Source organism: Rhineura floridana, chromosome 2, assembly GCF_030035675.1.
Source record: "Rhineura floridana isolate rRhiFlo1 chromosome 2, rRhiFlo1.hap2, whole genome shotgun sequence".
Classification (NCBI taxonomy): Eukaryota; Metazoa; Chordata; class Lepidosauria; order Squamata; family Rhineuridae; genus Rhineura; species Rhineura floridana.
Genome location: NC_084481.1, coordinates 97096074 through 97109796, shown reverse-complemented (window position 1 = coordinate 97109796; position 13723 = coordinate 97096074). Strand labels below are relative to the sequence as shown.

General features: G+C 42.4%; 1 protein-coding gene and 1 long non-coding RNA gene across 3 annotated transcripts in view; one reads left to right on the top strand and one right to left on the bottom strand.

The window, feature by feature from the left end:
* Positions 1 to 11814, top strand: part of LOC133376816 (uncharacterized) — a 35285-nt gene extending 23471 nt beyond the window's left edge. For both annotated transcript variants that reach the window (XR_009760570.1, XR_009760569.1), the window contains 2 exons: positions 5569 to 5714; positions 8807 to 11814. This is a non-coding gene — a long non-coding RNA (uncharacterized LOC133376816). The remainder of the gene's footprint in view (positions 1 to 5568; positions 5715 to 8806) is intronic.
* Positions 218 to 6440, bottom strand: LOC133376815 (olfactory receptor 5G9-like). Its single transcript, XM_061609607.1, has 2 exons — positions 5516 to 6440; positions 218 to 243 (listed from the first exon to the last, which is right to left on the bottom strand). The coding sequence occupies exons 1-2, from the start codon at positions 6438 to 6440 to the stop codon at positions 218 to 220; spliced, it is 951 nt and encodes a 316-aa protein (XP_061465591.1).
* Positions 11815 to 13723: the final 1909 nt, after the last annotated feature.

Here is a 13723-nt window from a genome sequence, read left to right as displayed (position 1 = left end):
TTCTCGTCCATCCCTATGCACACCATACATTTAAATCACATTTAAAGCGCATGACTTCCCCCTAAGAATCCTGGGAACTGCAGTTTAGGGTACTGGGAATTATAGCTCTCTGAGGGGGTACATTATTGTTTCCAGGATTCTTTGGGGAAAGTCATGTGCTGCTTTAAATAAGCAACAAGTAGAAAAGAGCCTTCAGCAATGTGTAGTAGGTGTGACGTTACCCCTTTCTTACCACACTGTGCTCTTGATACCTCGCCACCCTGAAGCGACGATTGATCCTGGTGGGGATGGCTAACAATTTTAAGTGTACAATAAAATTCCATTCCGCTTCTTCAAAATATCTTTCTCCTGTCTGTTTATGAAGGAAATATTTTCGACGGCTAAACTATCTGCTTGGTTAACTCAAAATTAGCCCTGGACTTCCTTTCTTTTGGGTCAGTTCTAAGAGGTCAGCATGTGTACCTACTTCTTCTCAATAAAAAAGTGGTTTGTCTCAAGGAACCCCTGTGGGAGAGTGTAAAAATGGTCCACTAGGTTCCTAGAGAGGGAAGGCATGACAGAGAAATCAGTTTATATTTGTACACTCACAGACAATTACAACCCTCGCTGGTATGGTGTCTTTCTCTGCAATACTTATGTGTACACTTTCACACAGAATGGTTCCCCCTTGGATTCTCATCAAGATAACAACCCTCCTATGCTTATAATCTGGTTGATTTGGGTCTGATGAGCTGAATGGGCAGGGCAGAGATGAAGGGGAGGATGGAGGAGAGCAGAGACCTTTCACCTTCTTATCTGATTTGCCAAGTTGGGGAGGATGATGAAAAGATGACTGGGACAGGCAACAGGTGTACATGGATACACTGCCAGCCTGTGCCTTAGGAAGTGCAATCTGGCCATCTGTGGGAAAATGTAATTTGAAAAGGAAAAACCAGAAATGCTCTTTAACCTTCCCATTCTCCTATGACGTGTGAACAGTTCTCCCTCTTGCATTTTTCTTAATGTTCTTGTCTCAGATTTGTCCTGGTGGATTGGTGAGGATGGGTACGTAGTTGAATCTCCACTTTTTGCTCCAGAGGCAGTTTCCAGTGATAAGACATAAAGAGGGATGTATAACAGTGTTATTATGATGACTGCAAATAAATTCTTAAGTATCACCAAACAGCCTGTTGTGAGCAACCTAGCATTTCTGAATCTGTGTTGTTCTGAAGGGACTTTATATCCTGAGAGATTGGAATTGGGGATTTTATCCTTCAGATGGTTCAAATTTCAGGTGGGAATTGCAATTATCTTAACAGCTTTCCATAGAAGTTGATTCCACTGAAATGTCACAAAACCTTGCTAAGAATTTGGGTAAACAGTCATAGCACAAGTGGTATAAGGAACAGATCTAGGCTGCAATCCAGCAGAGAGCTTAGTGTACTTAAGCAAACTGATAACATATGAACTGGATCAGGCCACTGGCCCATCTAGTCCAGCTGCCTGCTCTCACAGTGGCCAGCCAGATAGCTATGGGAAACCCACAAGGAGGAGGTGAGCACAAGAGACCTCTTCCAACCTGTATAAAGTGTAAACATGGCTTACATTGGTGAGTTGTGATCCTGCAACCACAGGCTCTTTGGCTCCTAGATATAGATTCATCCCACTGCATATGTGCAGTGTGCACACGGTGTGCAAGCCATCCAGTGCCCCTCAGTTCCCAAAGCCACAACCCCCCTGAAGATGTTTTCTGTCCTGTAGGGCAAAAGATACACATATTTCCCCACACACTCTGAGCATAGTTCTGGGGCAATTTTTATCAGAAAAACTATCAGAGGTGAAAGGATCTAGCAGTCCTCACCCACAAAGTTATCTTCTACTGCCCATTGAGACAACTGCAACTGTATTTCATTTTTAAAGAAAATAGAAGAGGAAAATTAAGTTAGATTACAGTTTAATGTGTATGCTGCTGTTTTCCCAAAAGGGACACAAAACAGAAACCACAACATGCAACACATAACATCAACATCAATGAGCATTTTCAATAACTCCTTTCAACACATTACACATTTCAATAATATGTCAATAGCAGTTCATAGATACAACAATCAGCCCCAAACTCTAGGTAGCTATTACAATGCCAACAAATATCAGGCCATTTATGTGAATTTTCAAGGCCAAATTGACTGATTTAGCAGCACCCCCCTCACATTGCTTTCTCCTCATCTCTCATTGGGGGCAATCTTAAACATCATGCTTTCTCTCAGAGGCAGAGCATGTGCTTTGCATGCAGAAAGTACCAGATCCCATTTTCTGGCATCTCCAGTTAAAAAGACCAGGTAGCACTTGCTGTGAAAGACCCCTGCATGACACCCTGGAGAAAAGCTGCCTGTCAGAGCAGACAGTCTTTGGCTATATGGACAAATAGTCTGGGCAGCTTCCTACATTCCCACAGTGTGGAATATGGATGCCATTTTGTGTTCTACTGATGAGGTGAGACACAAGAAAAGTGACATGAAATGCAAAGTTATTTGTGAGCAATTCCTGAAATAGAGATGGAAGGATCTGTCAGTTTCTATTCTCTCAGTTGCTCATTTTTCCAATCTTAAATTCAGTTCTCCAGGTTTCTTCAGCAATTTGCATTTTTTAAAAAAACAAAAAACCACTCATGAAAATTCTTCAGCATTTTAGTGTGAATTCACTTAATAAACACATTTTGTATGCAGTTTTGACAAATGTACATAGTTTTGCAAGCAATTTCTCCTAATGTTAATATATTTATTTTTATACACCCCCCTAATTTATGCATGTTTGTAAACATTGGTTGGTTGGAGAACTGCATTGCAAAATTTGGATAAGTGTGAATTTTGAAGGATAGCTGTGCTTCAGTTCCCATATTGTTTCAGAAAGTGCAGATTTGATCAACTAATCTTTCAATGTAAACTGAGTCAAATTTATCCATCATCCCTACCCTGAAATCACTGGAACAATTTAATCAAAAGAATCCCAATGCCCATTGCTTATGATGGGACCAAGTTGTGACTACCTTTAGCTGAACTGGGGCCATAATGTCAACCAGAGTGGGGAACTGGATTCCCTCACCCCTGCCCCACAGGCCAACTTTAACAGGATGATGGGACGTCAGGTGATTGACCCCTGTCAAAGTTCAAAGAGATCACTGTAACCATCAATGACCTGTGAACATTTGTAAAGTTTGCTCTTAGTTAACTATCTTGGTTTTTCCTGCAAACTGCTATATTCAAAGTCTTATTTATTTAAGGGCATTTAAAGCCTGCCCTTCATTACAGCAGGTCCCAGGGTGAGGTACAACATAGAAATTAAATAAAACAATCATAAATTATAAAACTAGTGCAACAATATGAGCAACTTTCTGAAATGATAGAGAGGGCTACTCACCCAAAATCAGTGAATGCATTAAACATCTGCAAATAAGAAGAGCCTACTAGATCAAGTCAATGGCCCATTGAGTCCAGCATCCTGTTCTCACAGTGGTCAACCAGATGCCCATGGAAAACCCACAAGCAGGACCTGAGTGCAAAGAACACTATCCCCTCCTGGTATTTGGAAGCATGCTGCCTCTGCCTATGGAGGCAGAGCATAGCCATAATCTAGTAGCCATTGATAGCCTTATCCTCCATGAATTTGTCTAATCTTTTAAATATATCTGAGTGGGTGGCCATCACTGCCTCTTGTGGGAGCAAATGCCATAGTTTAAGTATGTGCTGTGTGAAGAAGTATTTTCTTTTATCTGTCCTGAATCGTGCAACATTAAGCTTCATTGGATATCCATGAGATCTAGTGTTATAAGAGAGGGAGAAAAAAAATTCTCTCTGTCCACTTTTCCTATACACTTCTATCATTTCACCTCTAACTCACCTTTTCTCTAAACTAAAAAGCCCCAAATGCTGCAACTTTTCCTCATAGGGGAAGGAAAACAAGCCAAACTTCATAAACCACTTTTTTCTGTGCTGAGGGACCCATTTCCTCAGAAGAAACGTGTCAAGGGTGTGGGAGTGGGTGGAGCCACAGCCAGTCGGTGGGTGGGGCCAGAGAAACCTGTTCAGCATTAACGAATCCAGAATAAAGACCGTTGTGCTTTAATTTTTACCATGTTAGGTTAGAATTCCCAATTTTATGAGGGCCTACTTGGAAGTAAGGCCCACTGGTGTTACTCTCAAATCAATAGAGGATTTTATTTTATTTCTACAACCCACCAATACAGCTTACTGTTCCAGAATGCAAATGAAAGCAATTCCTCTCTGACTTTTGCATGCTAGACACAGACCCATATCATAGAACCCTGCCAATTTGTTCTGAGACCTCTGTGTATGTGTGTAGTATTTTCCCTAAGCCTTACAACCAGGAAAAAAGTAAAAACAATCACAGGAAACAGGGTGGGCTGGGGAGCCAATTTAAAAGCCTGGAAAAATGAGGAGGAATGAAGAGTATAACTCTAATGGGGTGGAAGAAAGAGGCAGTTTCAGAAAACTATGGGGGCTGCATGAAATGAGGTCCTCTCCAAGCCTCAGGTGGTCCACTTGTGCTCTAAACCATACTTAAGATCAACAGCTTGGTGATATTCAATTAAGTCATACTCAGAGTAGTCATATTGGGTGGTACCCAATGCTGGTCATACTCAGGGTAGACCAACAGAAATCAGTGGACAGTATCCAGTGAAGTAGTTTCATTAGCATAGTAGAACTTCTCCTCCTTCCCCTCTCCCTGTGCACCTCTTTGCCCTCTCCAGATCTGCTCCAAAGGGTTAGGGAACTGCCAGCATAGATTGGGGGGCATGGGGGGCACAGGGAGAGGAGAGGGAGGGGAAGTTCTGTTGTAGAGGTAAGAGTCCTTGTGCTAATGGAACTACCTCATTGGATACTGCCCACTAATTTCTATTGGTCTACGCTGAGTATGACTAGCATTGGATATCATTCTGTGTCTGGGTTTAGACACAACACTAAACTGTAGTTAGTTAAATCTCTTCCTTTTGGCTGTGCCCAGGGAGGATGGGGCGCAGTTGATAAGCCCAAGGCTCATTCATGTAATGCAAAACAATAGTTTAGCACTATGCCAGAATGGGGCCATTATCAGCATACCATGACATTTTTATATTATCTCTGGCAAGTCTGTGTTCTCATTACCCCTAACTAAAATAGCCAGCAGTTATATACATAGACCTAGTGATAAAGAGGGCACAGGGCATCCTTATGCAGTCACCCTTTCCAAACAAAAATTATGCAAACGATGATGATGATGATGTATATATTCCTTTTACCATTTACCTAAAGATTGATTCGATACTAATTTTTTCTTATCTAAAACATCACCTTATAAAAAGCCTTTTTAGCATTCAGGAATAAACTTAATGCAAGAACATTTTTACTTCTAAGTAAAAAATGAAACAATATCAGATATATAACAATTCTATCCTTTTGCTATCAAAAAGTTGCCATAATATGTTGCTACAGAGTTTTAAAAATGAATCCAATTCATGCTTTTCTGTTCTACAGGGAGCTTTTCCCTTTTACCAATCTCCTCACTGCATCTTTCACCTCTTTGTTCCTCAAGCTATAGATCAAAGGGTTCAGCATGGGGATCACCATTGTGTAGAACACGGAGACCATCTTGTCCACATCTATTGACGAGTTGGACCTGGAGCTGGGACGGACATATATAAAGAAGAGTGTCCCATAAAAGATTGACACAACCGTGAGGTGAGTTGAGCAGGTAGAAAAAGCTTTGCTCCTTCCCTGATTGGACCGAATTCTCAGGATGGCCGTGACGATGTAGGTATAGGAGACAATGATAACAGACATGCACACAATGCCAAAGCTGCAAGATAGACCGAAAAGCACCCTCTTGTTGAGTCTGATATCTGAACAGGAGAGTGATATGACTGCAGGGATGTCACAGAAGAAATGGTTGATTATGTTGCCATTACAGTAGGTTAATTGAAATGATAAGGTTGTTTGTGTCGTGGCATTCAACATTCCAAAAAGGTAGGGAACCATCACCAGCTGAGCACAAACTCTTCGTGACATAATGACTGTATAGATTAGAGGGTTGGAAATGGCCATATACCTGTCATATGCCATGGCAGATAAGAGGAAACTCTCAGTGGTTGCATAGAGAACAAAAAACCACATCTGTAGAGCGCATCCAGGCAATGAAATAGTTTTTCTCCTCACAACCAAGTCCATCAGCATCTTTGGAGTGACAGCAGTGGAGTAGCAAAAGTCTACAAAGGACAAGTTGCTAAGGAAGAAGTACATCGGGGTGTGAAGTTGTGAGTTAATTCTGATTAAAAGGACCATCCCAAGATTGCCAAGCAGTGTGATAATATATACTAGTAGGATGAATGTGAAGAGAGGGATCTGCAGTTTTGAAGAGTCAGTGAATCCTGCAAAAATGAATTCATACACTGCAGTATGATTTCTCATCTTCTTGTACTGTGCAGAACAAAAAGAAACAATTTGTATGTTCCAAATATATTCCCCTGGACACATTAAAATTTAATGGAAGGGTACTGCATCAGCTCCCCTTAGGGCAGTGTTCTTCAACCTTGGGCCTTCAGATGCTGTTGAACTACAATTCCCATCAACCCCAGACAGCTTAGCCAATGGCCAAGGATGATGGAGCTGTAGTTCAACAACATCTGGGGACCCAAGGCTGAAGAACAGTGCCTTAATGAAATAAGATCAGCAATGGCTAGGACTATAGCTTTTATAACTTTGCCCCAAGGTTCTGGAATGAGCACATAAATGAAGAGCGGCAGGACACCTCTTTTTAATGTTTTTGTCAGCAATGCAAGGTGCACCATTTTAGAGCTGCATTTTTAAGGAAGTTATAACCAGTCAAATCAGTTTACATTTTTAGGATCACACACATTCTTTTACCACAGACAACTTTCACAGATATGGTCTTTTTCTCCGCAACACTTGCACACTTTCACAGAAAATGGATGCCCACAGTTTCCCAACAAGACAACAGTTCCACTCCCCAAGCATCTATAATCTGTCTGATATAAGTTCACCTGGGCCAGCTAAGTTGAGGGGACACAAAGGTCTTTCACCTCACTTCTCTTGTTCATCTGATTTGTCGAGGGAGAGGAGAAAGGAGGACAGGATGGGGTGCACATGCATACAACACAAGTATGTGGATTGGGAAGTCTTACTTGGTCATCTGAGATCAAGGTCTTCTCCCCACTAGGTATCTTCAGTGCTGTTCAGGCACTGCTGTTTCATAATTAGCTGGAAGTGGAACTACAGTGGTGTGTCCACATAACTGACACCCACAGGAAATCCTACATTTAAAACAAAGTGTTCATAGTGACTCCTGTCTAAAAAATATACCTGTGGCTGTGAGCAGAGAATTTTACTAAGCTAGCTTGAAAAAAAACATGAATCTGAAATGTAAACTTTAACCTATGAAAACTCTTGCCAGAAATACATTGTTCAGATTTCAGGTGGGAATACGTTTAAGGACTCGTTTTTCTTGAAAACCTATAATTCTTTCTTCACTTTTGTAATAAAAATTCTTGGGCAGGAAATAAAAATAGGCACCTTAGGCTGCAATCATATACACGCTTACCTAGGGAAGTAGGCCCAACAATGAACTCAGTGGGGCTTACTTCTGAGTAGACATACATTGGCCAAAGCAATACTTGCCCCACATTTTGGGGGCATTGTGATCACATGGTGCTCCTATGTGTGAGCAGCAAGTGTGGTAATATAAATGGCAAGTATTGGAGAGTTGGGGATGCAATGATGAGAAATGCAGTCCCCCCTCCAACTTCTCCATGCCCTACACATGAAAAATGCTATAGTTCTTGTTATAGTACTATGATGGAATGACCTGAACAAGTGGCTAGTAGAAAAAAATGGCTATTAACACTACCCTAAATTTGTGGATCCCTGTTTCCATCCCCTCCCTCTTCTTCTAAGCTGGGAAATGGACATAGGATTTTTTCCCTCACCCATGGAGCTACAGAGCTCTATGGTACAGTGGGAGTGTACAAGATTCCCATAATCTGTGGAGGAAGGTGGTATTGGTGGAAATCTCTCGATGAGCGTCAGAAAGGCTTGCAAGGCAATGAGGCGCTAGCAAGACTCTGCATGTCAATGCTGCAAGGTGAAGACCTCACCACAGCTCAGAGCACAGGAAGGAAAATTAAAAAACATTTCTTCACTTGCATTTCAGTGCAACAGAGAAGTGGGCTGTACATTTAATGGGGAAGTGTTAGGGCTCCTCCCAATGACCACTATATTCAGCATTCATCATTAGCTGCTTGCACAAACTTTACACAGTGGTTAGACTATGTTTGGTCTTTAATGAGCATTTGTTTTGATTTGTTTACAGGGCAGTTATACATCAAAGAGCATTCATCCTGATTTCCCTATTACTTTCCTACCTTTTTTTTAAAGTGGATTTGTCATACTGGGACGACAGAGCATTTTAATCCACTTTAATTGTGCAAACCTAATTTTCTGGTATGCACTTAAATCCCTCTAGCAAAATAGTGATTTTCTGGAGGCATCTGTAGGCAGATGAATCAACAGCATTTTGTCAGTCCACACTGGATAGGCTTATACTTGTCCTGTAAAAACTAAATGAATCACTAGATCCGGAAATACTATTTCCTTGTATAAAGAGTGGACCAAGAGTGACAATTCCAGAATGAGTGTGCAAGCTACCAACTTTTAATTTAAAGTTGGAAAGAAGAAAGAAATGCTCTTTAACCTACCCATTTTCCTCCGGTTTCCTAGCAAATGTTCCTCTTCCCACTATTATGAAATTCTTATTTCAGATTTGTTCCTGTGTGTTGATGAGGATGGACATGCTGTTGGATATCTACTTTGCACTGGATTCTCTGCCACAAATGCGTTTTCCAGGGAGAAGATGGCTTAATGATGGTTTCATTATGACACCTTACAGATACTTTGGTATTGCTGAACTGCCTGATGCAAACAACTTAAAATCTTTGACAATGTGCTATTCTGAAGGGACTTCATATTGAGCATTTGGAACTGGGGACTTTGTCTTCCAAATAATTCAAATCTCAAGTGACAGTAACATTAATTCCACTGAAGTGTCATTTCAAAACAAAAACACTGCTTCGAATGTAGGCAAAAGGTGACGATGCAGTTGGTACAATGGGCAGAACTAATGGGCCACACAATCCAGCAGAGAGCTGAATTACCTTAAGCCCACTGGTATCAACACTCATAAGTGTGGCTTGTTTTGCTGGATTGTAGTCCTGTAGTCTAAGCAGGAGGATATTCCTTTCACTTATGGAAATAAGCATCTGCTAGCTGCTCCCATACCCCAAGTGGGGCACGAATTAAAAATGGAAATAAGGCTGACATCTTTATTAACTTACAGGATCTCTACAACATAACATAATTTAATTGCCCATTCCCAGAAGGGTGCCTTCTTCAAAGCCTTAGAATCCAAGTTTAGAACTAGGGGATGTCTCCTGCTGTTTGCCTTGTTTGGTTGACCCCATCCTGTCTCAGATCCTTGAAGTAGTCCTGAAACTGATCATTGTTCATCATTCCACCCCACTGAAGTATGTGTCAAGGAGTTTTCTGGAAGTATCATCAGTCCATAAACAATATATTGGTATATTGGTACCCATCAGTTCCCCCCACTTTTCCCTCCAGCTGGAAAGCTGCAAGTGGCTGGTTTGGATTAGGGATGGAAACTGCTTGGTGGTACCAGTTCAGATCACATTCCACTGAAATAGCAGGTGGTTATGGTCTGTTTTCATTATTTTTCTGCTATAATATGCTTTTACAGTTTCATTTTTTTATCCTGAAAAATATTGTTCTCATTATTTCAAACAATATTTTCCTGTTAGAAAGGAAAGTGGCTTTCTCTCTGCCCCATGTCCACCCACGCAATCTCACCCAGCCATAGTAGAAAGTAAGAGATTGGCTGGTCAGTTATGGTGAGAGAAAGGAAGATATCACCTAGTCAGTTTCATGTTAGCAAAGCAAAGACTCATGCTGGTCAGTTTAATTTTAGCAAAGCAAAGGTGCTGATCCATATAAGTTAGCAAAGCAAAGATGCATGCTGGTCAATTTCATGTTAGCATAGCAACACAGCACAGCAGTACAATAATAATAATATATTCAATACATTTTTTAAAAAACAACCCGGTGTTGGGAAAAGCTGTGGAAGTTCACAGCATTCAGGATCAGTCCACAAAGATAGTGAACATGTGAACTATGGGGAACTCTGTTGCCAAGTTCGAATTTAGAGAAATTCTTGCCCACCTCTAGTTTGTGTAAGCCCGTCTTCATAATTTGATGTCACAAGGTGCTCGCCACTGTACCATACTCATTACTCCTCTCTCTCCACCCCCTCCTTAACTGCACAGGAAGCCAGCCTAGCTTAGTACCTTCACTTCATCTGTTATAAAATCCCACAGAAACTGTTGCAGATCCCTCAATAGCATATCACAACTCTCCAGGGAAGGATGAACTCAGTGGAGGCTGATCCATTGGGGTAAGTGGGGCACTGCCTCACCAATATCAGTTTGTCTTCAGCCAGGCCCCTGGTTGCCTGCCTACCTTCTTATTTACAACCAGTCTAGGAATTAGCACTGGCTGTCAGCCTCTTCCTCTTTCTTCTCAGTGTTGCCGTTGTAGAACTCAGGAGTAGAATGGAGACAAAACTAGAATTAGTTGCCTCTCTCTCTGTCATTGGCTCTGCCTTCACCTGCGGTTGGGGTCCTAGCCTTCCACCCCACCAGTCCCAGTGGGCACCAGCCACCACTGCATACAATTCATCATCTGTGAAGAGGTGAGGCAGTGAGTTCTTGATATCAGGATTGGTGATGTGTCCTCCCTCATAGCTATCACTAATCCAAGACCATATTCACTTTCCTTCTGCCCCAGTCTCACCAGTTAGACATAGCTGTTCCCCTCCACACCCTACAGACATATCTGGTGCACAGCTCTGAGCCAGCTCCAAATCCCTGTGAGCTTGCAGTCTCAAAGACCAGCTCACCCAGTGCCCCAGATTTTTCTCACTGAGGTATATCATCATGTTTTAGGGGTGCAAACTGATTGCTACACATTGTTAGAAGAATGGCATAGTAGGGGCAAATAAAAACCGGAAGACATCTAGATATACAACCAAGGAGCTTAGTGTGGAATACCCCATTCCCCCTGTCCCATAATTCTTGTCTTACACCCCTGATTTATGGGGTGCTTATTGCTTTTGTAAACTGCTGGCCTAGTAATGGAGTCTGAAATGTTCTGTTTAGAGCAGTAAGCTCAAATTGCAAGCTTTCTGACCCTGGGTAGAAAGAAGCTTGTTTGTCTCAGCCGATGCTTACAGCAGAGGCTGGGAAAGGCTGTTTAATTAATCAAAACAATGAACTCATCAGGGAGGGGGAAAGTCTTCACAGCTGCATTCTCAGCTCTTGTGAGCACAACTTCAAGGTCACTGTGAGAGAAACAAACATCAGAAATGTGAGATCTAAAACTTGCCCCTGGGAAAGATAAAAATCTCACAAGTATAGGTACTACCTATGCCCCCTCCCAGAGAGTCTTTTGGGTATAAATAGAGGGCCATTGATCTGGGCAGATAAGCCTCAACACTGACTAGAAGCCTCAACACTGGCCTGCAGGGAAGAGGGGTGCAGTGTAAATCCAAACAGGGCTATAAATGGGATCTCTCTGCCTGTCTGTTGACAGGGGCTTTCAGCAGGGAAAACGGAGAATGTGAGATAAAAACTGTGCTCATCATTAGTTGCTGTAAGTGTTTTAGTGCCTGCCTGCTGCAACCAATAGCTTTTGCTTCAATAAAGGACTAAATTTTCCTTCTTCACAAGTGTGTTTCATGGTCATTCAGATCTCAAGCTTTCTTGCCTTGGGGAAGGAAAAATCTTTGGCAAAACAGGCACCAGCTATTCTACAATGTTCCTCGCTTCCCAAACCGTGCCACACTAAACTGTTTGCTGAGGCCCAGTTGTGTTCCGGTGCTGGAGCTGCAATCCCTCCTATGCATCTAGAATGGCCACAAATGAGTCTGCTTTTGGAGACCCCTTACTTGAGAACACTTGTCAAAGAGAACAAAACACTTAATATGCCCTACAACAACCTTGTGCCATGCTAGTCAAAGCATGGCAATACCTTACCAACATAGCCACACCTATATGCTGCCCTGTTACAGGCACTGTGCCTCCACTTGCCCACACTCTTTTAATATCTTATGTGGAAAAGCCCAGCTGAGCCATAGCGGCCATGGTGTCCAGTCCCACCCCTGCCAAGGGCAGCCCAAAGTCTTCAAGTGCAAGGCCTTCCACACTTAAGGCAACCTGAACCACTGTTCAGGACTGACATCAGATCAGTGGGGTGCCATCCTAGTGATGAAACAGCAAACCTCACCCCACTTCCCCATACTCCTGTAATGCCTCCACTGGGCATAATGACTGGCTAGCCCCTTGATGAAGATGAATCAACTGACCTCTACTGCAGATGCTGTCGGACTCCAACTCCCATCAGATCTAGCAAGCATAGCCAATCGTCAGGAGTGATGAAAGTTGTAGTTCAACAAGATCCGGGAGGCCACAAGTTACCCATCCGTCCCTTAATGGCTACACCCATGCCAGATGATTTGACATCAGCGTAAACTAATATCCTTCCGGACTGCTCCCCCACCTTGAAGCAGCCAGCAGCTCAAGGGCTCTAAAGGATCCCAAGAGGCCACGGAGGAAGCTGCAGTAAATAACGCTGTCATAGCCCAAGTGGCAATACCCTATGCAAATTGACAGACGGTGGCCTTGGGGTGGCCACTTACGCATCATCAAAAAGGAGGAAGCACATCACTAAAACAGAATAAAAGATGACACACGTTTTCATAAAATTTGTAGATTTTAATTTATATGCTTGATGCAAACTGAGAAAAAAAGTATAATTCAAATAGAAACACAGTACATCTCACCTCACCATAGTGAGAAGAGTGTGACCAGGTGATCTGTATGCTTGCTCAGTCTGCTATCCAGTTGCTAACTGCCGGTGGGGAACATCCAAGGTCCCTGTTCTTCCTTCCAGTGGTGCACTTAAGTCTTTTTAGTGTCTGGGCTTAATGGCCTTATAGCCTCTCCTATTTAAATGGTAGCATGTAGGGCTGGCTCCAGGTTTTTGTAGGCTCTGGGCCATGGAGCAGTTTGGCACTGAATACAAACGGCAGTTTCACGTATAGTGGCTAAATGCTGAACAATGACAGGGGAGACCCAGGGTCAAATCCCCACTCAGACATGGGCTCCCTCAGTGAGATAGGGCCAGTCTCTCTCTCTCTCTCTCTCCCTCCCCCTTTCCCCCCCTAAGCTACCTTGTGAGGATAAACTGAGGAATGGGAGAACCTTATCAGCCACCCTGAGTTCTTTAGAGGAAGGACAGGGTAAACATGTAATAATTTTTTTTTAAATGCTTCATGTTTCTGTGTTTGTCCTAGTGTTCATCAACTCAGACAAATGTTTCACTGCTTTGGAAACATCTCCCTGGCTTGGAGGAACTATGGAAATTTTGCTTGGGATGGCCAACAATGCTTAAGATACTAGTGTATTTCTGTTTAAAATGCCTGTGTTCAATGTTTAGAAAAAAACAGCAAAAATATCCACACAATATCAGGAACAAAATAATATGTGGAGCTAGCTTTGATTGCACAATACAACATGGGCATGATTGGGTTGTCCTATACAAAATTGGCA